General features: G+C 40.9%; 2 protein-coding genes across 5 annotated transcripts; one reads left to right on the top strand and one right to left on the bottom strand.

The window, feature by feature from the left end:
* The first annotated feature begins 58 nt into the window (after window positions 1-58).
* gpbp1l1 (GC-rich promoter binding protein 1-like 1) lies at window positions 59-14,446 on the top strand. Of its 2 annotated transcripts, none has more exons than XM_007554940.2 (12): window positions 59-214; window positions 2,739-4,158; window positions 5,485-5,599; window positions 8,414-8,543; window positions 9,707-10,038; window positions 10,140-10,215; window positions 10,298-10,494; window positions 10,945-11,088; window positions 11,231-11,386; window positions 12,228-12,352; window positions 12,429-12,531; window positions 13,748-14,436. In XM_007554940.2, the coding sequence occupies exons 3-12, from the start codon at window positions 5,540-5,542 to the stop codon at window positions 13,916-13,918; spliced, it is 1,494 nt and encodes a 497-aa protein (XP_007555002.1). In that variant the 5' UTR covers window positions 59-214; window positions 2,739-4,158; window positions 5,485-5,539; the 3' UTR covers window positions 13,919-14,436. The 2 variants fall into 2 exon arrangements, with proteins under 2 accessions (XP_007555002.1, XP_016528383.1); XM_016672897.1 differs by lacking the exon at window positions 59-214 and adding an exon at window positions 315-401 and having other exon boundaries at window positions 13,748-14,446.
* Window positions 14,447-16,220: 1,774 nt separating this feature from the next.
* On the bottom strand, window positions 16,221-24,336 carry LOC103140078 (nuclear autoantigenic sperm protein-like). Of its 3 annotated transcripts, none has more exons than XM_016672845.1 (13): window positions 24,221-24,336; window positions 23,964-24,074; window positions 22,686-22,766; window positions 22,472-22,578; window positions 22,158-22,392; window positions 21,212-21,287; window positions 21,065-21,141; window positions 20,919-20,992; window positions 20,289-20,477; window positions 20,053-20,207; window positions 19,349-19,420; window positions 17,429-17,506; window positions 16,221-16,646 (listed from the first exon to the last, which is right to left on the bottom strand). In XM_016672845.1, exons 2-13 carry the CDS (start codon window positions 24,062-24,064, stop codon window positions 16,524-16,526), a joined length of 1,368 nt encoding a protein of 455 aa, XP_016528331.1. In that variant the 5' UTR covers window positions 24,065-24,074; window positions 24,221-24,336; the 3' UTR covers window positions 16,221-16,523. The 3 variants fall into 3 exon arrangements, with proteins under 3 accessions (XP_016528331.1, XP_016528332.1, XP_016528330.1); XM_016672846.1 differs by having other exon boundaries at window positions 21,212-21,275; XM_016672844.1 differs by having other exon boundaries at window positions 21,212-21,294; window positions 22,159-22,392.
* Window positions 24,337-27,331: the final 2,995 nt, after the last annotated feature.

The following is a 27,331-nucleotide window of genomic DNA, read 5'->3' as shown; positions in this document are numbered from 1 at the left end:
ACTGACGAGAGTTCTTGAACGCAACACATTTGAGGCTGTTCGAATCCCTTCAGTGCCAGCGCCAGTCGTAAGCGCACCTAAAACCCAAACAAACGTAGACAGCCCGATTTTCGAAAAAGTTTGCAGATACAGAAAGAAGTTGCGTTTGTTGTGTTCACAGAATTCATGTGTATGGGAATTCCTCTCTACTTGAGACTACCTTGCTCCTAAGAAGGTAGGCGCTATCGTCATAAAACACTGCAAGTTAGCTCGCTAGCACTTAGCAAGCTGATAAATGTGTGGTGCTGCTGCTAAGGTAGCCATTTTGAAACTGTGTTGTTCCAACCAAGCCAGGTCTGTTTACCTCTTTTGTATGCCAGTGACAGTTGCTCAAATTGGTGGTTTTATGCATTATTGCAATAGTAAGTACATTTTAAGTCGACTAAGCCAGCTAACCCCACCTACTCCTGCTAAATACTTCATTGTTTTCACGGGCGACTAAACAGGCTAGTTAATGCCAGCTCTTTGCTAACAATTGCTATGCTAACGTGAACCTTAGTTTTGTAGACAGTTTGCTAGCTGCGGAGGTGGGACATAAATGACGGCGCTATATTCCTGTGGTTATTATCAACTAGTTAATGAACGCTGTGGAATATTTATCCCTCTGAAATATGCCACAGCACTTTAAATGATTTAATTTAGCCAGTTAGCTCGGTGAAACGTGCGCGTTAACTGTTGAATTGGGCTGCTGCTGCATCTCCGTGGGCACATTGGGTTTGTTTACGACGAGGAGCTGTTAGCTCAACTATTTTTCTAACTGTGAAACTGACGCAAGTGCATTTTGACCGATAATAAAGTGAATGTATGAGTTGCAAAGTGCTGTCCGCCCGTCCGCGGCCAACTCATTGATGATGAGCTCTTACGTAATGGCTTAGTGTGGATACGTTAGCAAGTCCAGGCTCTCCCTGCGCGTGAAGCTCACCGTGGACATGGCTTCACGAAAATTCAATGAAAGAGACCTTAAATTTGGAGACGAATTCGAGGTTAAGCAGTCGGGTTTCTTCTAAATGAAAACTTCACAGATGATAGCAGAAGTCTTTGAACGTCTGTTTCCTTGAGCACGTCTTAAATTAGAGTCTTTTGGTAAATGTCACACATTTAGGCTGTTTGTAGCAGCTCTAGGGATTTAATAGGAATCTAAATGCTTGATTAAAACCTGCATTTTCGATTTAAAGAGCTGCAAATGTATTCTCAGTTCCACGTTTTATTTCATAGTAGTAGCTGCTTGCTAATGGTTATCTTAGATGTAATTTTATGCTTCTGGTGCTTCTTATTTGACTTTCTTAGGTCAAATAAGTTTTGTTGTTTTTGTTGAACAAGAATTTGGGTGACACATTTTGAATTGTTTATTTATTTATTTTTTCTATTGTAAACACAGGACTCAAAATTATTCATACTCACTAATATGATATGATATGACACCAATCTGATATGTGTTTGGGGGACCGCTGGCTCTTTAAAAAAAATTGTACATTACTCTTTAACTTTGAAAGTCTCACCTTGACTTTTTGTTGGCTGTTTTTCACTGTGGCCAAGCATTTACTGTACATTTTGTCTGGTTTTGTCCACATGCTAAAGTTTCAGTCAAACTTTTAAGGTGACTGAAAAGTTTGTGCTTGAAATCATTGAAAATACTTGGATTTCAATTAGATGTTTTCACAGTTTGCAAAGGGTTTGACTTCTGTATGAAATCCTTGAAAGTGGTTGATATTCAAACGGCAGAGTTTTGCAATAAAGTTCAATACAACGCTCGATTAAAAGCCTAACTTTGGAAATAATCGTTTGCAGTTGAAACCAGATATTTTTGTATACAACTAAAATACATTTTTGTTTAATCTACGTCTGAAGTTAAATCAGACTAAACTGTTCCTGTTTTATTTCAGCTACAATTGCCAAATGACAGAAAATGTAACTTTTTTTTTTTAACAAGGTTTTCTGGTTTTTTTGTGTGTGTGTAAATTTAATTTGAGCAGGAAGGTCAATAGCCTTAACACAATTTGTTTGGATTGTTTCAATGTAATAAATATTCATTATTCCTAATGGCTCAGAAGACTTAGTGATCTGTGTAAATGAAATTAAGGTTGGCTTATATTTTATATGTTAAGCAAAATTATTGAGATTGGTGGATTTATTTTTATTTATTTATTTATTTATTTTTGGTTAAATTACTCAGCCCAGTTAGGTGTTCAGGTTGTGTGAGAGAAATACATTTCAGGACATAACATTTTGTCACATTTTAATTTACCTTGCCCATCTTGTAGAATATAGAATACTATCACAAAATATTATTAAAAACAGTGATAAATGATAAATGTCTTTTCATTTTAGTTCTGTTTTTTATCTCCAGAGTTTTTAAAACTTATCTTGAAAGTGCTTGATGTTGCTCCAATTGTTCTGTGGCGAAATTTGAACAAATCCTGATTTAAAATTTCAAGATTCCCATCAGAAACTGACAATCTGTAACTCCAAGAATAAATTCTTCCTCTCAAAACGTCACATTTTTCATGAAGTTAAATTTTTCATTTTCATCAATTGCAGCCAAACTAAGAACATGTGCTTGGATGGACTTTTTGGAGTTCATTTCTAGCAGATAAAGATTTAGCGACATATGAAACTGAAAATAAATTGTCAGTCGGATCGTTGCATTTCTAACCTCTGCCGACATAATAAATGATCCTGGGTTTGTTTTTGTTTTTCAGATCCAGTCTGTTCCCGTGAGCAGTCGGCAAGAAGAAACTTTCCCCGAAGCATCTCAGGCGCTCGGAGCTCCGCCTTCCAAACATCAAACACGTCGCTGTTTTCCCAGCATTCTCTTCCTCTAACAGAGAAAGCCGGCGATCAAGCCTTTGTCAGGCTTCGTTCTTGGACGAGTCCCAGTTCCCGCTCGGCGACTTTCATGAAGGCTTTCTGACTTTGCGTGTCTATGAAATCAGGCCGAAGTCCTGCGTGTCCTCCAGTCAGAACAGCACACCTAACCACACGGGCATCTTCCAGATGTGATTACATGAGCGCCAAAGCTAAATCCGGCGTTACGATGACTCGCTCAGCGACGTCTCAAATTCACTAACCCGAACTGAAAATCATAGCGATGTAACTTCGCGCCTATACTTTTTTTTTTACCTCCTCTATTTGTCATGTGACTTTGAACGTCTGCTGAATCTTTTTCTTTCGAGCGTCTTTTTTCCGCCAGTTTAATGAGGTGAACGGCGGCTTCCAGCGACCTCCATTCCCAATAAGACTGTCTGTGAATCCTTTTTTTTTTTTTTTTTTTTTTTTTTTTTTTTTTTTTTTTTTCTCCGTTGCATGCCTGCGTAGATTTTAAAAATGATCCGGTGAGAGGCTCGTCGACTCTGTAGCGAACCGGCACACGGTGTGGCAGGACATCACCGGCCTCTCTTTCCTCTGCCTGGAGTAAAGCGGGACTGCTTCACGAGCCTCGTCCATGTTCGAGGACGCACAGTTTCCACAGCAGACTCTTTCCTTCCGCAGAAAATAAGACGGGACTAGCTTCTTTTTCAACTTTTTTTGGGGGGACAAATCACTTCTGGTGTCGTCTTTTTTTTTTGCCAATCAATTTTAAGCCCAATCAAGTTTTGAGTTTCTGTTATTTCACGACAGTAGGAGCAAGTGCTTCCAAAATTGAAGAAGTCAGTTTGTCAGCTAAAGGAAAGAGAGAGGAAAAAAAAAAAAGTTACTGTGAGAGCTTTTATCAAAAGAGCGTGGAAGACGTGATTTAATTCACATTCGAAATAAAAAAAATCTCTTCCTTCTAGACTTTGTTTTCCCCCTTCCTGCTCTTCTGCTGCAAAGATCCAGTCACACTGCTTGGCTAGTTTTTTTTTGTTTTTTTTTTTGTTCTGGATCAACGCTCCAGATCATTCCAGCAGAACCCCCTTTTTTTTTTGACTCCTCTCCAGCTGTTTCATCCTGGACGAAGGGATCCACGTCTGGAGAAAGGGACTGCACTGTCCTGGTCGAGGTGGAGCAGGGGGTTTCTTTGTGCCGCTTCCCATCTGTCAGCGCACGCCGTCTGTGATCAGTGCCAACAGGCCTGAAGGAACCGAGCCCAGCCAGAGAGAGTGAGAGGAGGCAGAGGACTTCAGAGCAACAGACTCTGGGGTAATGTTCAGGTTACACCTCACTAGCTGCGTTTCCTTTGACCGTAGAATTGCACAAATTGGAATTGTGAAAGTTAATCCGCTTAATTGAAACACGGCAAGTTTTTGTACTGGCATGAGGTGGTTTTCTGAAATTAGCATATTTTGGAAAACAGAAACTCTTTTTTTGCGTCTTCGACAACCCAATGTTACTATTGACGGAAACGACAAAGAAGACGACAGCAAGTGGATGGATGATGATGATGATGATGGCGCGGAGTGTTTCTTTTAATCACTTATTTCGTGAGCAAGCTCATTCACATGTGATTTTGATATCGTTCTTAGGACACAGTTATCAACAATATTTTGCTCACATTTGTAATGGAAACGCAGCTACTGGCGCGTGACTCCGCTCTGTAGAAACTGCCGGTTCCAGGAAACCGATTAATCAATAAAATCAATTAATCGTTTTTGAAGATTTAATTTTTGGAAAATTTGGATTTTATTTTTTTTTCTCAAGTTCCCATAGGTCAGAGTAACATTGGTTTGCCCAAGGCGGCCATCTTGTTTCACTAGATACTTTTACAGCTTCTGTTCATTCAGGTCAACTCTACGACGGAATATAAGGGGCAGACTGAGATCTTTTCCTTATTTGATTGCAAGATTACAGTCACAATATTACAAGAATGAAGTCATATTTTTATAAGACAAACAAAGAACGTTAACTATTCAGCATTTTTTGTCATTAAAACGACTTTTTTCTCTCTCATAATTTTAAGACGTTCTGGTAAAATTGCGTCTTTGTTCTGCTAATATTATGACTATATTGTCGTACGTAAAGAAAAGTTTTCGTAGCCTAGCCCTAATACAACTCACACAGGATGAATGAAATAAATGTTTTCTGTCATTTGTAGTTTCTTGGTTAGAAAGGAAATCGTATCTGGTACGAAAAAAATCTGAGATTTAATTTTTATGTCACATGGCCCGGCGCTAACCAGAAGTGGTTCAGCAACTTTTATGTTTTCCTACTCGTCCATTTCCAATGAAAAAGACTTATTTACCACATAAGAAAATGTCTTGCATAAGTATTTTTTGGTAAAAGAATCACGGAGCTAAATTAAACCGTGTGTTTACAACCAAGCTGTCAGATTATCAACTTCACAGGCGCAGCTGCAGCACATCCCGCTTTGTTTCCTGCTAAAAATAGCTTCTGACTTCCCCTTTTTGAGACCTTTTTCTGCAAATCATTTATTGATCCAACACAAAATTACCATCAGAGGCGTTTTGAATAAAGCATGAATCTTATCTTTTCCTGAATTTAATCCCCAGAAATTGATTGTTTCTGTAGATCCTGGCCATGAGGTTTGATGCCTCCATCCACTGACCAGAAACACTGGACCTAAATGGCGCAGCATGACTTTGTCCCTGCCTGGCTTAACTTCTCCACACCCCAGCCTGCCAAGGTAGTGAAGTGTGTGTGTGTGTGTGTGTGTGTGTGTGTGTGTGTGTGTGTGTGTGTGTGTGTGCGAGAAAGGATTGGGGGGGTTTTGCACACACTGCTCCAATATATCTTGGGATCTGAGTGTGTGTCTGCATTCAGAGATAAATTCCCCTCACGGTTGATGACTGCAATCAGTTTGTGGTGCAGCAGAGCCTCAAAACGGTTTTTGGTGTTTTAATAAGGGAAACATGCATACGTGTCAAATGTTGTACTCTGAGTGAAGACCTCATCAGACCAAAGTCGAGCTTGATTTGCTACTTTTGATTTCATAGATTTTTTTTTGTGTGTTTTGTGTGGCTCTTCAGACCCTCCATTGTGACTTTCAGTAATTTTGGTCAAAATGTTATAAAAACCTGTTGACATATTTGCTTATAACATGTATATAAAAGGCTAGTTAAACATAATTTTTTCTGTTTTCATGTAGAATTTCCACAACCAATTAGAACTGAATTGAATAACTGTGATTATTGGAATAATCGTCAGCTCATTTGGTTATTGATTAACTGGAGTTTAGTTTAGTCTCAAAATAGGCCATTTACTGAAAGAACAACTCAGTCAAGAGCAGGAAATAAGACAAAACTGTAGAAATATATAAACAAAGTTTTTCATAGACAACCGTATCTAAATTCTCGGTTATGTGTCTGAGGTTGCAAACAAAAACCTTAAATTATAGTTTTAATGACAGTATTTGAACATGATTTCATATTTCCTCAGGCTCAGTACTCGGTTATCTCCGAGTCGTTGTTGGGAAAGATTTCATTTTTGTGTTAGAATTGCCTTGATCGAGTGGTTCTGTGTCAAATAGAACAGAATGTCTTTACTGCACAGAATATGTGCGAAATAACAACATGATCTGTTTTACCAAAGGATTTGTATTAAAAAGTGTTTTCCTTGCACGGTCTGTGTGTTTAGAGGTAGACAGTGGAAGAAAACCAGGCTTTAAACTTGACTGAGTGCAAAGATTTGTTTTCTGACATGGACATGCATCAAACAGAAACTACAACAGGTTTGTTGTAGTTGTAGTTGGTGCTTTCTTGCTCTGCATGTATGGTTGCCAAATTAAAAAAAAAGTTTTAATTGTAACTTTTTGTCCTTGATGTTGACCCCTTTCACTTTATTCACCTTTATGTTACAACCACAAACCTCAGTGGATTTTATGAAGTTTATTTACATCGCAAATAAACTTAAGCAACAAAGCAGTTCAAAGTGCTTTCACCATGAAACAAGTCAAAAAGTCACCTGTTATGAAGCGAGCAATAATCATTGCATTTTGTCAAAAATGATCAAGCAAATATACATCAGATATATCGGTCAATGTTCAAATTATGATGAGTCAAAGGAAACTTTAAACAGATGAGTTTTTAGCCTTGATTTAAAAAAAAAAAAAAAAAACTCAGTGTTTCGGACATTTTTCAGTTTTCTAGAGGTTTGTTCCAGATTTGCGGAGCGTCAAAGCTGTACGCTGCTTCTCCATGTTTGGTTCTGGGGATAAATGCATATTTGCGTGGTGCAACAGCTCAGTCAAAGCCCAGACAGAAATCAGATTGGGAATTTGTAGCAAGACAATAAAACTTGCAGCAAAACTGGTTCTACTAAATCTGAAATCTAATACATGCCACACGTCTCAGATTTTTAAGAGGTTTTTTTTTGTTGTTTCTTTTTTACAACCTGTGTATAATTCTCTCCCACTTTACGATCACTCACTCCTTTGTGTTGGGCAATCAGACGGAGGCCTAATAAAACACGCCGAGGTTTGCGGTTGTAATTTTTACAGCATGTGAAGAAGTTCAGAGGATGAGACCGGTCGTGTGAAGCGCTGCAACTTAAAGCTGCAGGACCAGTTCTTCGGCTGCTGTTTGGTGTGGTTGGACTTCCTAAAGCCGTAATATTAGAAACGGGAAGCTGCTCTTTGTTCCCGACTGTTTGGCACTTTATTTGACCTCTGGGTTGACTTCTTCCACCCGTCTGTGTTCACATAACAAGTTGAAACTCTAGTTTACTCCTCAGAAGATGTTTTTATGTTGTGGAAGTGATCAGACGGGCGTGTGCTGAGGAACGTAATCTGAATTGACCTTCGGACTTCACAGAACAACGGGTCGATGGTTCGGCTACATCAGAGTAGTTGCGGTCCTGGCTTTCGGTGTGTGTGGTGACTTTTAGTCGTTTAATTTCCTGCTCTACTTTAGATTCCCCTAGTTACTCTTTAACTTGGTAAGTTGTTTTGAAAGAAAAGGAATTACACAGTCAGCAAAAACAAAAAAAATTTTTCCCAGTTTTTTTTGTTTTCTTGCAATTTTTTTGTTCCGTTTGAATTAAAACTTAATAACTTAGAAGAAGCTGTTTTAGCAAGATGGAGGAGCTTGTTTTAACTAAATAAGTTCTTAATATTGATTGAAAATGTATTAGTTCTACTGGCAGATAATTTTACTTGTAACATGGGAAAAATGTCTTAATGAAATAATGTGCAAGTGGAATTAGTACTTTTTAAAAATCAATATTAAGGAATTATTGACTTAAAACAAGCTCCTACATCTTGGTAATAAGTTACTTGCGAGTTAGTTTTGTTTTGTCTCATTTCAAATGTTCTAAGATTTTTTTTATTTTTTATTTTTTGCTGAGATGGATCATAAACGTTTACACGCCATCAAAACCTCCTAAAGAATATTCAGAGAGGTTCACCTTCTCTGTTCTACCGTTTTTTTTACTGTATCCTGGAGAAAATGTCGTTGGATCGTGTTTCCTGGTTGACTGACGCTGCCTTTCTGTCGTCCTTCAGTCCCCTGCTGCCAACCTTGACAAGCAAGGTGAGCCTCACCACCACAGAGACGCCAGACCTGCTGTGAGCCGCCGCCGCCACAACTCCTCTGATGGATTCTTCAACAACGGCTCCCTGCGTGCTCCAGCAGGTAACCCCATCACTGACCTTATTTCAGACTTCCATCTTGGGGTGGGCGATATCGATGTAGTTTTATCACGGTGCTTTGCGGTGCTGTTGTGATAACGATAAAAGTGACGAGAAGAACTATTTACTTCTGTTTTAGGTCGCTGTGTGACTGTGACTGCGTGTCACAGCAATTATAGCCCCACAAACACAAATATTGCTTTTGAAAAGCATTCGCATTTCAATGTAATCACGTTTAATCTGTGGCACATAAAGCAGGTAGGCGCTGCACGAGCCGTATGTGGGTGCTGCGCTAAAGCGGGTGCCAAAACAATGGGCGAAAAGTTATTTCTAGTGGCCGTTTTCTGTATAGAACTGGTTGCGCCTGAGCATTTAATCATATTTTCAGATTTATTGATGCTTTCATTGACCAAATGGTGGAGAACAAAGTGCACCAATACGGACCATTTTTGAGGTTTTCAAACGGGATTAATTCAATTTATCGCAGCGACAATCATAAGAAATTTATCACAATAGATGATCAATGATGCTATAAATGCCCAGCCCTGCTTTCTAGTGTTAGTAGAGAACAGTCCTTTAATCAACACTTCTGAACCGGTTTAGAGGAATCTCTGCTTCGGATGTCTTTGGAGTGTCTCTATAGCAACCAATTTTTCTCTGGAGACTAAAATTTTTGCCCATTCGTCTTGGGGAAAAAGTACCTCAATTTCAGTCAAAATCTAAGATTACTTTATTGATCAATGCAAGTAAAAAATTATTTTTCCAAACAGCAGAGAAATAATAAAAATATTGAGTAAAAGCAAATAGTAGAAAGCATCAGACCGGATGAAGAGGATCAATTTGAAAGTTTTTCTCCATATCCTCAAATGAGCTTGGGTCTGCACTGTGACTCGGCCTTTCTAACTCATAACTTGTGGACTTTTCAAACTAAATGTAGGAGTATCAAAATAAAGGCTAAATGGAAACGTTTTTGTAAAATCTTGTATCCGTTGCCTTCTACCTCACTTCTATGTCCAACTTTGTGTTGGTTTATTATTCTGCATGAACTTTGTACAATAAAAAAAAATATTGGATTCAGCTATGTAATGTTATAAACTATAGCTGGTGGAGGTTTAAACCAGGACAGTTTGTTATTCTAATGTGTTTTTGTTTATGACGTATTTTCAGGTGATGGCTGGCAGCAGCCCTCGCTGCTCCTGAGGCATGACTCTGTGGACTCCGGCGTGGCCAAGGGTGGGCATGGCGGACTGGCGGGGGGCTCCTGTTGGAAGGAAGCTCCCAACTGGCACGGAGCCCCACGTGGCGGCGCCCAGGATGGCCACCACCACCAGGGGCGCCACCCCAAACGGGGCGGAGGCGACAGGGACAGGCAGGGGGGGCACCGGCAGCGCAACGGCAACTTCCATCCCCGCAAGGGAACCTCGTACCAGGACAAGTTCCCCAACGAGGAACGCAAAGACGGCAAGGACGACAAGCTGAACTTTGTAGAAGAGGACTTTGTGAGTTCTGGATGCCAATTTACTAGAAGCTAACTTCAATTTTTTTCTTTTTTTACCGGATGTAAAATGTTTTTTTTGTTTTTGTTTTGTTTTTTTTGCAGCCCTCCCTCAACCCTGAAACAACTGGAAAGTCTGGCACTCAGATGCGAACAGTTGCTCCCCACGCCGGGGTGTGGGGTACGAGAGCCTCTAGTCGAGACGAACTCGCAACGATCAAACGTTTCTGCTGGTAACACGAATTCTCCTGCGTCTGTTCCAGAAAACCCTCCTGTCAGCAAACAGATGGTGTCCAAAATGCTGGTCATCAAGAAGGTTTCCAAGGAGGACGCCGGCACGGCGTTCTCTGCAGGGTTCGCCACTGCTGGCACCTTGCCCACCAACGGCAGCAAAGCTCCCCTCACGGGCTCCAGCGTCTACAAGAACCTGGTCCCCAAGCCTGCTGTGGCCCCCACCAAGGTAGGGCAGAGGGGCCCCAGAAGAGGCCGACATTCTACTTGGCTTCTGACAGTTTACATGCTGTTTTCTCTCAGGATTAGTTACTGTTTACTTACAAAGTTAAGCCTCTACCTTCAGGGTAAACCGGTTTTAGGTTTTAGCTCATTTGGGCCACAGGGGGCAGCAGAGATTCATCAAAACATCTCAGTAGAGGTCTTTTTCTGAACAGTGTCTGGTGTTGGGATGAAAATGGAGGAGTTAATGAAGCTCTTTTTATGTCTGGATCAAGATGCTTCATATTGTTGTTATCAGTTATTGAGCCAGTTGAGGTTGTAATGATCCGTTTCCGCAACTTATCGCTAATAATAATCTTTACAAAACATATATGGTGAGGCCTAAAGCTGACGGAAATATTTGATGTGGTGAAAATGGGGGATAAAAATAAATAAAGCGACTTGTGGTCTTCTCCAGAGCACCCAGTGGAAAGCCGGTGGTAGAGAGATCACCAAGTCTGGCCTTCACATGCCAGGCCGGGATTCAGTCTTCACCAGCCCCGTCTCTGCAGCCAAACCCAGCACCCCAGTCAGCGCACCGCAGCACAACACCCAGAAAGAGGTTAGAGCTGAGCCACCTGACGCTTCTGAAACACAAAGCTGAGAACCGGCACACTGCGAAATGAACCGTCAGAAACGATGAGCGGCGGATATTTGTGTCATTTTGGACAAAGACGCTAAACTTTTCCTGTTACCCCCCGCAGCACCCTTCCAGCACGACTCCCCCCATAGACATCGCTCCCTCCAGGCTGAAGCTGATGCGCCGCGGTCCGGACCGGAAGAGCGAGTTCCTGCGAACTCTGAAGGACGAGGGCACCGGAGAGCTGACGACCAGCAGCAGCCCGGGAACGTCGGGAGAGGTGAGGCGGCCAGCTCAAACCTACGGGGGTTAAGAACCGTCGCTCTTTTCCTTCCATTGTAAAATTATGTGGATTTTGTGGTGATAAAAAAGTTTAAGAGATATGAATGAAAATAAGAGGCAGTATTGTGTAAAATCTGGTTTTAACAAATTTTGCTGAGTAATTGTCTCAGAAATGATTGGCATAAACAATAATATTGTTTGAAGACCTTTTTAAACTGATGTAATGGTAAAGACATGATAATACAAGTGATGTCCTGCCAAAAATAAATACATTTTACGTCCAAAAGAACACTAAACACTAGAACTGGTAAACAAAGCAACCAGAAACAAAAAATAAGAAGGACTCTTAAGTCTCTTAAGTTTGTTAAGTCTCCGTTAACAAAAAATGAACTTGAATAAAAACTGAACACAACATGAAACCAAAGTGGAAATAAAAACTACATTCAACCAAAAGGGTGCAGATTATGAAGTCTGTATGCTATATTGCCCTTCAATAATCATTACATTTAGATAGAGATGTTCATATCCGACTGCCTGATGCAGCGGTTCACTCCTTCCTCCCACTAAGGAAATGAGGAGGTGAGCAGTCAGTGCAGTTGAGCCGTTTTTCATCCAGTGTCATCAATAGAAAAAGGCAGGAAGAAACGACAGTCGCTAAATTAAAATGAGGTCGCTAATTTTCATTTATCATGCGATTAATTGATTTATTGTTTATTGCGACAAACCTAGTTGGGGCCCAAGTTTCCAAAAAAAATTTTTTGCTCTAATGTATCACACCGTATGTATTATGATTTTGTTAACATGTTTTATGCGTTTGTTTGTTTTGCTCTCCTCCCCAGGGTGAGAGCAGCACCCCGGAGCCCAAAGTGTACAGCGAGGAGGTGTGCCACGAGAACGGCCTGTCCTACTCCCTCAGTGACTCGGACACTGAACACCTGTCCAGCTCCCTGGAGGCAGAGCACAGGTGAGGAAAACCGGACTACTGGTTCTGAGTCGCACAAATTCTGGGCGCATCCAACTAACGCTGGGGATCGGTGCAGGTTGCTGAAGGCCATGGGCTGGCAGGAGTACCCAGAAAACGACGACAACTTCCTCCCTCTGACAGAAGATGAGCTGAGAGAGTTCCAAACTAAAACAGAACAGGTGAGGACTGTGAGAAAAAAGAAAATGCAATCAGATATCGTTCTGCTTTCCTCGTTCAGGGTTCATATGGGGGCAGGAAATCCTTCAAAATGATTGAAATTCAATTGGGGGTTTTCAAGGTTGGGAAAGTGCTTGATTTTCAAACTGTACAGTTTGGTAATAAAGTAGAATTTAATGTTGGATTAATACGGGAGCCAAGAGTGGACATTTTACATACATGCTCCCCCCGACCCCCGATAGATTTCTTGATGGTTTTCCTCAGAGTAACCATCTTAAGAGTAACTAGTATTAGTCATACTAAGAAAAAATATGACAATAAAATTATGAGATTAAAGTCCTATTACAAAAATAAACTCGAAATAATACAAAAATAGTTGTATTACAAGAACAGTCATAATATTACGGAATGAAGTTGTAGCTTTATGAGAATAAAGTTCAGCTATAACAAGAATAAAATTGTAATATTGACTTTTTATTTTCATAATGTCATGACTATTCTTGTAATATTATGATTCTGTTTTGCTAATTTTATAAAAATATATATTTTTTCTTGGCGTGACCCTAATACTCCATTGTGTATGTAGTGAACTGAAGCTGTATTTTATCATTTTTTTAGTTCATTTGTATTTACTGCACTTGGTTACAAAAAAATATTTTTTGGAAGTTTTCTGTTTTTTTCCAACTGAATTAGGATCATTTTGCACAGCTGAATCCAAAAATCACATCCATTTTTCTCAATCAGGTCAGGTTTTTATTCTGATTTGTTTTAGAGAAATCCGACCTTCTGACTAAATCAATGACATTTTAGTGACATCATCAGTTCATTTCCATTAATATTTCTCATCCGAAAAAGTTTACCAAGACAGTGCATTAATGAAATGTTATAAACTAGGATTCCTGTAAATTGAATCATGAACACCGATGAGGGTAAATTGAACTTTACGTCTCCATCTCGCTGATCCCAGATTCTCAGGAAACCGTTCCAGATGTGAGAACAAGTCTTGCATTTTGATGCTTATGTTGCTCCATAGGTCAGAAAGTTGACCTGATTGAGCAAAACCAAATTGATTCACTTCATCAAAATGACCCTAAAACAGTTGAAAAACCACAGACAATTTTTTTGGATTTTTTTGGGCCGTTGACCAGTGTTATCTACAAAGTGTGGTGCTGGAAAAGTATGAAAACTTTCCTTACAAATACTTATGCTTTCTACCAGCTGAAGAAGAACGGCATGCAGAGAAACGGGGTTCTCCCCAGGACGCGGGGCGTGACCCTCCACTTCACCCCCTGGAGGAGTGTGGCGGAGGCGCATGTGGAGGAGGGCTCTGAGTCCGACACCAGTAGCAGCAGCCAGACCTCGGACGACGACGACTGCACCAGATCCTAACACGGCTTTACGGAACAAAACATCCAACAAAAACAGCCAACACCACATCCCAGCAAGCAACCCCCTCTTCCTGTCTCATCTTTTCTTTTTAGAGCACCATTTTGAAATTTGGGTTTTTTTGTTGTTTTGTTTTTTTCGTCATTCTTGCACAAGGGAAAAACCAATCATATCCCAGTGAAGGGGGAGATTCCTGCTCTGCCAGACGTTGTTTTCCCTGCGTTTCCTCCTTCACTGCAGTCCTTTGACCTCTGACCCTCCTCCTCCCTCTCCTCACCCTCTTCCTTTTTCTTCCTCGCTTTGTTGAACTGAAGTGTTCATCAAGAAAAGAAGGGCAATGAATGCACACTTGATTCTGCTTTAAACAGACTAACTCATTTCATTGATGATGCTGATGACACATTAATAATGATATTAATAAAAATTGGTTCCTGACAAGCTGATATGTTTCACTATGAATCTTGACTACTGTGGTGTTTCATCTCCAAGCCTCTTTACATTGTCTAGGCCAGTTGTAAAAGAAAAAAAAAATGAAACGCTGCCTTTATTTTGTGTGAGACTACAGGGTTGTTTTTAGCTCAACTTTGCAGAATGAAATGTTTTCGCTTTCTTTAATGCCTTTCTACGAAATAAAAGTGCTCCAAGAAGACACTAGAACTAATGTTTTCTATAGGTTGGAAACTTTAGGAAGTATATGGAAATGTACAAAAACAAGTCTGGGACATTTTTTTTTCTCTATCATTTTAATGTCGTCTGTCTCATTTAAAATAGATTAAGATTTGTTGCTGGAGTTTTGTTTGCGTTTTTCCAGCTAACTGTGTTTTCAGAGACGCGTCCTGTCCGGTTTGAAAGGCTCCAGATTGACTGTTGTAGGTAACTAAGCTCATTTTTAGCTCAGATCTTGGTTATAATTTTAGGTGATCTTAGCTGGAGTTTAGATCAGGCCTTATAAATCCAACACTAGCCCATAGGCATCGATCCATCCCAACTAATTAACATGAACTATAAGCCCAAGTCCAAAGTAAACCTGATAAGACTTTTTTGCTTTTATTTACAGACTATAATTTGTGTAAGCAGTGTAACTTCTCCTGTTTTCGGCTTTGGTTTTTGCATCTTCTAGCTCCATTTTGTTGCCACCGCAGGGTGAGTCCATTGTGCATCTTCTGGGATGTGTGATAAGAGCAGGGCAGTGCTGTTTTTACTTCATATCGCACGTTCTCTTTTGACTTTTCTGTACTGGATGTATTGTAGGCTTGTTAAACATTCCCCAGAAGCCAGAGCCCAAACATCTAGCAAATCTTTCTTTTGCCTGAGTTCAGCTCAGGCCATAAATCTAAACTAATCCTGGAGTTCTTGGCTCCTTTTACTTACTCAGGCTGTCAGTAAAACAAAAATGTTAATTTATCTTAGGGTTCAATGTATTTCACTGTGCTTTAGCAGACCCAACACCTAGTAGTGCAACCCTAATTATAAAATGTTAGGGGATGATTTTCATGTTTTTACAAAAAAAAAGAAAACTTGTCTAAGTGCGTATTCAGCCCCTTCTTTTGAAGCCTCTAATAAAATCCACCTACTAAAGGGCAAGTGTTTAGTTGAATCTTATTGTGGTTCCAGTTTTTCTGTGGAGGTTTCAGGTATTTCTTATGTCCTGCTGTAAATTGGCTTGGTTCATTTAATTTACTGTCAAAGCTAAACTACAGGCAGACTATAATCCTAAAATGGCGCAGAAAATCAACGTCATTGTTTGCTACTTTTGCTGTTCACTGATTGGCCCACTCAAAAATCCACTGGAGACAATCCGAGCCAAGGAGAGGAAGCCCAGACTGTGCTGGAAGCGAGGTACACCTCAGAGCTAGGTTAGGTGTATAATTAATGATTTGAACCAGGCGTGAGCCAAACATTTGGCTTCGCGATGCCTGGTTTTGAACCTCTGAATTTCACTTTCACTCAAACTACATTATTCGGAACTACGTGGGCCCATTTTCGGAGTACAGAACCAACGCGCCCGAGCCGGTCAAGGCGAACGTTCAAAAGCACGAATGTAACTCAGCCTCAGGTGTGAGAGAGAACCTAAACAAAATCTACACACACAAAAACATCATTGCATTATGTTTAATAGCTAGCATTTTACTGCTTGTTATGGCAATAAATAGCTAGAATTAGCATTTTATTGCCAATAACAGCAAAAAAAATGCTATAATTAGGATTTGGAAAAGAACCAGCATGAATTCAAGTTCTTGCGACCAGTTTACCTTTAACATGCCAGGTGTCATGTCTCTTGAAGCACCTGAGTCAAATCAGATCATTAGGAAGAAAGGTCATCCAACAGTCTTTATTAACTTTACAGGTTACAAAAAGGTTTAGAAAAACATATTTACAACAGCAGCAACACGGTGTGCGAGCTGTCCAGGAGAATGTGAACCAGTCTGGCTTCACTGCCTTAAAATGCAACAAGTGAGGAGGCTCCAGGTTCTGTGGTCGTGGTCTTTACGCAGCCAAACCTGAACATTGGAGTTCTGAACTTCAGAGATGCGTCCCCTGAGCCGAGTCTACTTCATATTCTTGGACAGTGAGAATCAAGGAAAGTGGAAGGAAGCCTAAGGACTCGTCACTTTGCCACCTCCATGTTTTCTCCGTTAGCTTTGTGGATCCTGTCGGTGTGGGGCTCCTGGTCGTCGTCCTGCTTCACCCTCTTCACTACAGCTTCCTTTACCGGACTTTCTGGTTTCCTCTGAAAGGAAGCAGAAAAATTAGGCCACCATACCACAGGGCATTCTGGGTAATTTATAAATAAATAGCTTGTGGTCTTTTACCAAAGACAAAAGATAAATTCTGAATTTGACACCACTTCATCTGTTTAAAGTTTGTGAAACACCAAGTTGTGCTCAGTGTTTCCTTCAGGTTCTTGGTGCAGTTGATACAGTGCAGTTTGAAAGAGAACCACACCAGTGGAAAAAAAAATGTAACAAATGATGCAATTTTGGTCCCCAAAGGAACCAAGTCTCACCATTGGTCACAAACCCTGGATCTCTTCAGTAGGTCTGTGGAAAACATCATGTAGCCTATTGCTGGAGATCAAACTACTGTAAGGCAGCCAAAACGGCACCTGGGTTCCACTAATGCCAATTGATGCATATTCTACACATACAAGAATTGGCCAATTAGTAGCAAGAATGAGCCTATTTCTAAATTGTACATATTGTGCTAAATATGTTAATCTGCTTAATTTAATATCCACCTGACAGCAAGAAAATGCTTTAAAAAACAAATACACAAATTTAGGCAGTAAGAGGTTTACAAAATAAAAATCATATAAAAAGGCAATTTATAACTTCACTGAGTACCATCATCATTAACTGCATGTTTGAATTTGCATTATTCCTTGAAGTAACCCAAAATTCCTGTTCTAGTTCGATCTGAACTTTCGGATGGAATTCCTTTAAAAAACTACTTTAAAGGAAGCCGAGGTCCTCGACCTACACCGGGGTCACCGTCAAACGTCTGAGCGCTCACCTTCTTTCTGACCAGGTGGGAGATATCAGACACTGGGACTGTGGGGGGATGTTCACTGGTGCTGTTGGTGCTTTGCAGCTGGTTGGAAAGTGAGACAAAAAGCCGTTAGGAAAAACAACACAAACTTCGGCAGTAAGAGACGCAACTGAAACCTTTAACTTTGCTTTGGACAAATGAGAAACGAACCAGAACTAGTTCAAGTTAAAGTTAGATCATAACACTCCCCCTGCTGGCCATCTGGGGGACATTCCACAATGTTTGACCGATGAGAGTTTTGGTCCTTTCAGGAACCTCCTCTGTATTTTGTTTGGGTTTTAATGCCTGGCCTACCTCAGAGCTTTTCGCAGTGACAGGAAGTGAGTTTTTAAGAAATCAGAAGCTTCAAATATCTTGTTTCCCAGTGTGAATGTTTTGTCCATGTTATTTCAGGAGCAGACTTACTGCTGGACGGGACAAAGAGTCAGCAGGGCTGACGGTAGAATCAGGCAAAGCAGAGGAACTGGAGGCTCCGTCCTACAGGTGGGAACAAAGCAAACAAAAAACTCAGAACAGGAGCTGTGGAGCATCTGTCAGCAATAAGAAGGCAAACATGAGGATTAATCATCTGTGGATTGGTCCAAATAATCAAGTATTCAGAATATAAGCAACATCTTGGTAGGTTATTTCTTTCTTTGAAAGAGCTTCTGCAGGGTTTCACCAGCTCAAAGACTTTGTAAGGCTAGGAGCAGAATTTAAAATACATATAAATAAATCGTATGTGTTGGCCTGAGAACTGGTTATAAATTTGCACTTACCCATGATCGATGTAAAAAATCTGGCCAGCTTCACGCTAGCTAGCCTTCAATTGTGTATTAGTAGCATGTTAGCGGTAGCCACAAGTGCCTCTAATCACAGAACGCAGTAAAGACGTCTGCATGTGAATCAAAGTTTTGCATAACTGAACGGCATAAGAAAAGAAAAAAAAAGCTGCATGGAATATAAAATGAAATAATTCTGGAACAAAATGTAATACCTGTGATTAATGTATTTAAGGCTAACTTGGTGAATTTAATGTAATTTTAGACACAAATTTAAGACTAAGGATGCAGGCGACCTGTACTAAAAGGAAAAACCCAGAATAAGCAGTTTGTTCATTCCCAGCTCACCTGAGCCGCCTCAGCGCTGCTCTTCATCCCTTCAGTTGCGTCCTCCACCTTCTCCTGGATCTCTGGGAGCAGAGCCTTCAGCTCCTCCATCTCCTTCCTCTCGTCTTCCAGAGCTTCTGGACCCTCGGCTTTGTCCATCATCTCCTGCAGTTTCTCTGAAAGGTCAACAACGTCAGACTAAAAGGTCAGCTCTCCGCGTGGTGATCTGCTGTGGTGGCAGGTGGGCGGCGCCTCACCCAGCCTGTTCTTGATGACCGAGATGGAGCTGTTCAGGGCCTGGATGGCCAGGGCATACTGGAGGTTCAGGCTGTGGGCGACCCCCAGCTGATAGTGGGTCTCTGCCAGCAGGCGGCTGTCCGGGTCCAGGTGCTTCAGCTGGAGCTTCAGACACTCCTGGAAGTCCTCGAGTGCCTGGTTGTAGTTTCCTGACATGCAGATTAAATATGAGCAACAATATTACAGATCATCATCCAAGAACAAACGTCTTAAAACAGAAGTGTCCAAAGTGTGGCCCNCGAACCAGAACTAGTTCAAGTTAAAGTGAGATCATAACACTCCCCCTGCTGGCCATCTGGGGGACATTCCACAATGTTTGACCGATGAGAGTTTTGGTCCTTTCAGGAACCTCCTCTGTATTTTGTTTGGGTTTTAATGCCTGGCCTACATCAGAGCTTTTCGCAGTGACAGGAAGTGAGTTTTTAAGAAATCAGAAGCTTCAAATATCTTGTTTCCCAGTGTGAATGTTTTGTCCATGTTATTTCAGGAGCAGACTTACTGCTGGACTGGACGAAGAGTCAGCAGGGCTGACGGTAGAATCAGGCAAAGCAGAGGAACTGGAGGCTCCGTCCTACAGGTGGGAACAAAGCAAACAAAAACTCAGAACAGGAGCTGTGGAGCATCTGTCAGCAATAAGAAGGCAAACATGAGGATTAATCATCTGTGGATTGGTCCAAATAATCAAGTATTCAGAATATAAGCAACATCTTGGTAGGTTATTTCTTTCTTTGAAAGAGCTTCTGCAGGGTTTCACCAGCTCAAAGACTTTGTAAGGCTAGGAGCAGAATTTAAAATACATATAAATAAATCGTATGTGTTGGCCTGAGAACTGGTTATAAATTTGCACTTACCCATGATCGATGTAAAAAATCTGGCCAGCTTCACGCTAGCTAGCCTTCAATTGTGTATTAGTAGCATGTTAGCGGAAGCCACAAGTGCCTCTAAGCACAGACGTCTGCATGTGAATCAAAGTTTTGCATAATTGAACAGCATAAGGAAAAAAAAAGCTACATGGAATATAAGATGAAATAATTCTGGAACAGAATGTAATACCTGTGATTAATGTATTTAAGGCTAACTTGTTTTTTTTTTTTTTCTGGTGAATTTAATGTAATTTTAGACACAAATTTAAGACTAAGGATGTAGATGCCCTGAACTAAAAAGAAAAACCCAGAATAAGCAGTTTGTTCATTCCCAGCTCACCTGAGCCTCCTCAGCGCTGCTCTTCATCCCTTCAGTTGCGTCCTCCACCTTCTCCTGGATCTCTGGGAGCAGAGCCTTCAGCTCCTCCATCTCCTTCCTCTCGTCTTCCAGAGCTTCTGGACCCTCGGCTTTGTCCATCATCTCCTGCAGTTTCTCTGAAAGGTCAACAACGTCAGACTAAAAGGTCTGCTCTCCGCGTGGTGATCTGCTGTGGTGGCAGGTGGGCGGCGCCTCACCCAGCCTGTTCTTGATGACCGAGATGGAGCTGTTCAGGGCCTGGATGGCCAGGGCGTACTGGAGGTTCAGGCTGTGGGCGACCCCCAGCTGATAGTGGGTCTCTGCCAGCAGGCGGCTGTCCGGGTCCAGGTGCTTCACCTGGAGCTTCAGACACTCCTGGAAGTCCTCGAGTGCCTGGTTGTAGTTTCCTGACATGCAGATTAAATATGAGCAACAATATTACAGATCATCATCCAAGAACAAACGTCTTAAAACAGAAGTGTCCAAAGTGTGGCCCTGGGGGGCCATGTGTGGCCCTGGAATTGATTTTATGATTATGGCTTGATTTAAGGAAAAAATAAAAATGGACAGGCTGGATTTATATAACTGCAGTCGGCGGCCGCACAAAATCAGTCCAAGGGCCACAAATGATCCTGGGGCCACACTTTGGACACCCCTTACATATATAATTTTCCTCTTAGTTATTGTCACCTTCCTAAAATAATGGCCTAAGCCCAAAAAAAATAAAAAATAAAAAATTGTCCCAGGCCATTATTTTAGGAAAGTGACAATAGCTTAGCCCTCCCAGCAAACGCCCTGAAAATGTAACGGTGTGTTGAAAAAGTGAGTCTTTTGGCTAAGCTCTGTACCTGACTCGACAGAAACCTCTCCCAGCTTCAGGTGGGTCTGCGCCGCCATCAGCTGGTCGTCCTTCTCCTCCTTCCTGAGTCAGACGGAAACATGAGGTCAGACCCCAGCAGGCGTCAGGATCCTGCAGGAGTCGCTGCAGCTCTACCTTCTGTAGATCACTTTAGCCACTTCCAGCATCTCCCAGGCCAGCTGCAGGTTCCCCACCTCCTCATCTTCACTGTCCTGGAGGAAGGTCACGGCACAGTGAGCCGATGTCACGCTTTCCGTCTGAAGGCGAGTGCGCGGTCAGTACCTTGTCAGCAGTGGGCTCCCCTTCACCAAGCTCCTCCACTTCAGCCTCCCTCTCTTCGTCTTCGTCGTCCTCGTCGTCGTCGCCTACAGAGGGAAGGTGTGGTTATGAGGGCATGGAGCTGAACTGCTCGTTTCCATTAAGCGTAAAAATTGCACAAATTGGAATTGTGCAAATAAATTTGCTTTATTGAAACACTTTTTTCATCCAAGTTAAACGATTGATAACTGGATGTTACTACTGGTGGAAATGAAGAAGATGACAGGAAGTGACCTGGTGTTTAACGACTTATCACAACAAATTTATTCACGTGGGATTTTAATCGCCTTATTTGATGGGGAAACTGCAATTGTGAAATTGCCTTTTTTTTTTTTTTTGACATTTGCAGAACGTTGGCAAAGTTCTGAGCACACTTGTAGTGGAAATGCAGATACTGATGCTTTACTGTAGAAATTAAACTACAAGCAATTCATTTTATCAATTAATTGAATTTCTGGTTTTTGAAGATTTAATTTTTGGAAGGAAAAAAATGTATATATATCACAATTTTGTCTTCTCCCCTCCCAACTAGTAACTCCTCGGGTTTCCGTAGGTCAGAGTGACGTCGCCACACCAAAGGCGGCCATCTTGTTTGACTCACGTGTTTTACAGCCATTTATTTTTACGGAGTTCGAATTCTGGACAACTCTGCAATGGAATATCGGGGTCAGGCTAAGATTTTTTTTTCCATTTTTAATTACGAGAATAAAGTCATAATATTACAAGAATTTGGTCATATTAGGAGAAATAAGTAGTAATTTTCTGAGAATCAAAATAAAAACTTTTCTCAGAATTGTAAAACATTCTTTCGGTAAAATTGCATCCTTTTTCTGCCAATACTGACATCTGAAACGTTTTGTGCCCATTTGTAACAGAAACATCTGTACAGCCTGTATAAATCAGAAGTTTACCTCCAGCTTCTTCTGGCTTATCTGTAGATTCATCCTGTTCAGCAGCTGCTTCAGATTCTCTCTCCTTCTCCTCAGCTGGTGATTCATCCTCGCCATCCTCTTCCTCCCCGTTCTCCTTTGGTGTAGCCTCCGAGCCTTCAGTCGTGCTCTCCTCCGTCTGCTTCCCAGAGTCGTTGGTTTTCTTCTCTGCCATGGCGTCGTACACCTGAACCCTCAGCTCGTCTCTGGACTTTTCTAAAAATGCGACAGAGGACCGTTAAGCGTTAAAGCCAGCTCCCAGTGGGATTAGAGGGAGTTAGCCCAGCCCCCTCACCATCAACATTCTCTACGCTCTCAACGTTTGAGTCTTTGGGCTTTTCCTCCTCTTCCTCCTCCTCTGGGACTCCTTCCAGAGCGTTCCCCAGGACAGAGTTCTCCATCCTGTAATCACATCCCGTCATTCACATCTGCAGACTCCAAGCGCCGTCAAGCAGCGCTCTAATAAATTACTGCCACAGTTAAAGCTAGTTTAGTGATTTTAAACCCACCGTGCCAAATCCAGTAGTGCTTTCCCACACCAGTAGAACGCCTCCCCGCACTCATCTGCCGTGTCTCCGTACTTCTTAGCTCTGAAATTATTATTTTTCTCCTGTCAATATTATCACCAAGTTACACCATCTGATTACATGCACCAAAATATTCCATTTCAAAATGTACTTCTGCAAAATGTTGGGAGGAGAAAATGTTTTGGCCCCTTTTACTAAATAAAATTAAATTAAATTAATTTTATTTTACCAGATAAAATAAAATTAAATACAAAACAGAAAATCTGGGAATTTTTAAAAATACATATGTTCTTTTGTACAAAGGCCATATGTGAAAAGTGACTAGACCTATTGTTCATACAGAATGGACATGTAATTGCATTGAAATATGCAGTAATACATTTTATTGCAGCTGGAGGGACCCAAATGTTTTTGTTAATTTTGTACAGGCAGTGACTCTGTCCTCTATTCTGCCATAGATTGGCTACTGTCAAACACAGAAAAATAAAATGTTTGGCTATTGTCAGCTTACATATTCAGCTCCAGTTCCCAGCTGGGTTATCATTCGAATGATTGTATTTTCCTGATGACAAAAATCGGACCAATTTGTTTGACGCATACCACTGAGACTGAAGATGCAGTGCAGTAAATGGATAGACATGGAAAAAAAACTTCACTCAATCAGGATTTCTACACGCTTTTGCTCCAAGCATTTAGAAACTCAATTGTTTGTCCCTTTAAAACGCAGTTTTGATGGTAAACTTTAGAGTTCTGAATAAATTTGAAGTCGACGTTTTTTGTTGTTTTGTTTTGTTTATTGCCGAGTTCAGATCTCGAGGTTGTCTCACTTTTTAGCCTTAACGCTACGTTTCTAAGAGTCAGTGAGGAAAAGGTGGAGGGTTATAGCTCCTGAAAAATGGGGACCAAACATTTTCTTTGAGAACATTTATAAGTGACAATTTCCACTACAATTAAAAGCAACCATTGAAACAGTCGTGAAAGCGAACAGCGTAAATGCGGACACCACTGTTTGGGCCGCATTAACTCATTTCTATTACTAGAATAACGCAGGACACCCGAATGAAACTGGCACAAAGGAGAGGATGCTTAAGTCCAGAATTTTAGACAACCAGATATAGCCTGTTTGAAATACATAAATAGACAATTTTTCGAGATACAAAATCTGCAATACAAAATGAAGAAATGATTTGTAACTTTTCTAAAGATATATATAAATAAGATACTAATTGAGCTAGTGTTTTTGTCTGCCGGTGGACTCACAGCATGCCGCAGGCCTCCTGCAGGGCGCTCACTGCCTCCACCACCTTCCCCGTCACCAGGTACTTCTTGCCAGTCCCGACAAGCTTGTTGGCCTCCTCCATCTTGGCTTCACTGGACAGAGAAACCAAAGCAAGTGGTCACTTGAGTTAAAAACAAACAAAAAAAAGTATTTTTCTTGCAATGAAATAATAAGTTGCATATTTACGCTGGTAGACTTAAATAAAAAAGATTCTGAAGAGCCCTAAGAAACAGCAGACCTTGTTCAAGAGTAACACTGGCAGCGAGGGGTTCAGGAGATGTGACGTGTGAGTCGCTCCTCGCGTGGACTGCTGAACTGATCTGTTGTTTCAATTTAGCGCGAAATGGGCTTGCTCCTTCCGGAGTCGTAGACAAACGCGGGAGAATTCTTAAAGGTACAGACACATTTGTTCTGAAAGACAGTACGTTGTTTTTTTTTTTTTTTTTTTTTTTTTTCCATCGATCGCTAGATTAAAAAGAAACTCTTTCATATGTTTCATTTAATCTAAAACGGCGGTGTTCACAGATGAGTCTTATGAGAATTTCTTGAAAATAAAGAGTATAAAACGATTGGAGTTTAAGGGCAAAATTGGGGGGGGGATGCTTTGTGTGAACAAATGCACCATAAAGTAGATACTGTTGGTTACCAAATACAAATAGGAACCAGTGAGGAGTTCTGACGTAGATTAATATGCCAGCCCAGGGCAAGCATCCTGTGAGGTGAGATGATCATTTTATAAATGTCATTATTGCAAAAACTGAACCTGAAAAAGCAGTAAGCCATAAAATTATCAAAGGTAAAAGAACATTCAAAATGTCTTTACGTTGTGTGGCAAGTAGAATAAAATCAATATTGACCTCTGCTTTAAAGATCTTAAGTGTAAATTATATAGATCAGGTTCTTATCAGGTCATGTAAATTATATCTTAATAAACTAAAAATATTCAAATATTGCCCTGTTCTTAAAAACAATCATTTACAGAGTTCCTCTATTGCTTTTTTTTAAACTGCAAGCTTTTTTTAAAATATAATATTAAGCATCCTTCTGCATAAGAAGTCAGCATACCTAAAGCATCAAAAGAAGACCAACTATAACCAGGATCCAACAGATTTAACTTCATGCGTGACCTAAATGTTGTATAAAACAGTTGCAGATTTATGAAACCTGTTTAGATTTATTAAGCGAACAAACAAAAGAGGAAGCGGTGCAGCATCTATGTGTGTATGTCTGTGCTGCTGCTGTATTGTTAGCAGGTGCCTGTTTGTGTTTCTGCTCTGCATGTTGCTGTCCTACCCTGCTGTGACTGGCAGATCCCTTCTGAGTTTCTCCTGCTGACTTTCTTGCCTCCACCGTGTCAGAACAAGTCTCAGCCTGGCCTCTCTCAGTCAGCCTCTCACTCATCAGTCTGTTCTCTGTAGGGACAAAGATGTACTATATTGCACATATGGATATATTGTGAAATAATCCATCCATTTGTTTTCCATTCCCACATGATACTTTTAAAGGTCGCAAGGCCATGACAATGCTTGGACAGGTCACCAGTCCATCACAGGGAAACACAGACACACCGGACAATAAATAATCATTCATTTTTAAGTTGTTATTAATACTTAGAAATTCCAAACAACAAAATTGTTTTTGGACTGTGACAGAAAATGGGGGTACCCAGAGAGAACCTTCTGTATCACAGAGAGAACATTCAAACCCCAGACCAAACAGCTCATCAGGGACTCATCTTGGTTTGGGCCATTAGCCTCACAGCACTGCGGTGTCACGGTGAGCTCCAAAGAGATGGTAAGAGTTTCAGGAAGATGGTGGTGGCAGAAGGTTGTGGCTGGCTACAGATCTAAAAAATTCAAAAGGAAACTTTATGTTGTTCCAAAAATAGTTTAAATGTGAAGGACATTTGAAATAGCTGCCAACAAGCCCAGGTCTGGTTGTCCAAGCAAGTTCAAATTGAGCGGAACGCAATGTCAAATTTTTTAAAGTCATATGTGATAGTGTTTTCATAACAAATGAAGATAATGTATTTACTTGATTGTGCTATAAAATGGCCTTGGAAATACATGATGCTGCCCCTTTGAAAGATGTTGTTTTGTTGGTTACATTTCTCAGTAAAAAACTGAACATTTAATGGTGTTCTAATTTTTATATGATTGCAAATCTTTTGTTGATGAAGAATAACGCGTCACAGCTGCATAGCAGTGATATCACTGTCATCACTGTGTTTATGTCTGGTGGAAGAGACTCATCACATTTCTATCAGTTTTACAGGTCCCCACCGTATCTCTGATGCAACTTTGTTGTTATTCCTCAGGGTTCATTGAAACCAAGACAATGAGCCCCTGAGGGGCCCTTCAAACATCCAGCAGCTTCAGAATCAGCCGTTGAGCGTATTCACTAATTACGGGGATATTGTGAGACAGGAGATGAACACAGGACAGTGTTTGATCCTGAGCCTACAATGGTGCATCTAAAAGGAGGTTATTATGTGCCCCGACCCTCTTATCTGGCCCTTGATGAGATGTCTCCTATGGCAACGGTGTGCAAATACAATCGGTGACAAGAGACGATGGAGGAAGGCGAGTAGGCTGCTTAAGCTTTGAAAAACTCCTGTTTTCCTTAGGTAAAACAGATTGATACGAGTCAAGACTGCAAAAAACAATTTTGTTTTGAATTTCTGCCTTTTTTAAAAAAATATATATGTGTTCTTCCTCTTCAGGTGTAATTGAGTTCCTTAAGCCTTAACGCCAGTTCTGTGGCAAGAATACAGCTGTCATTAAAAGGTCGTAAGGTGAGGTTTGCCACAAGCCATGTAGGGGACAGAACAAACATGCAGAAGAATGTAAATAGTCAGTTTAGTTTGCTGTTTATAAAATGACTTGGTAAAATCTTCAACTACATTACTGTTAAATCACGAGAGATTATGCAAAATACAGTGCAATATGCAATACCTCTGAGGTTCCACTTTTGTTATCCTGTTATATAGAATATTGATTAAGAAGCACAGCTCTCAAACACATGTCAGCGGGATTTTTGCTCATGTTTTTATCCAGGGTTTTATAAAATCCACACCTATTTGACAAACAGTTTGAAACCAGGTTAATATCTTGCCAAGCCAAATAAAAACAATCGATGCGACACATGTCATAACCAGACAGACTAACAACTGTTAGTTTAACTTCCGTTTTCACTAACCACCAGAAACTGCCTCCATTGTGAAAAGTGTGCAGACAAAGATGTGTGGCATCCCTCCGCTTATTCACTGAGTTAACAAATCAGCAGCATGTGAAGAGGAAACGAGAGAGAAAAATCCCTTTTGAAGCGAACTGATTAAAAGTACACAATG

Source organism: Poecilia formosa, unplaced genomic scaffold, assembly GCF_000485575.1.
Source record: "Poecilia formosa unplaced genomic scaffold, Poecilia_formosa-5.1.2 Scaffold67, whole genome shotgun sequence".
NCBI classification, from domain to species: Eukaryota; Metazoa; Chordata; class Actinopteri; order Cyprinodontiformes; family Poeciliidae; genus Poecilia; species Poecilia formosa.
The sequence above is the reverse complement of the archived record's forward strand: the minus strand, read 5'-3'. Positions and strand labels throughout refer to the sequence as shown.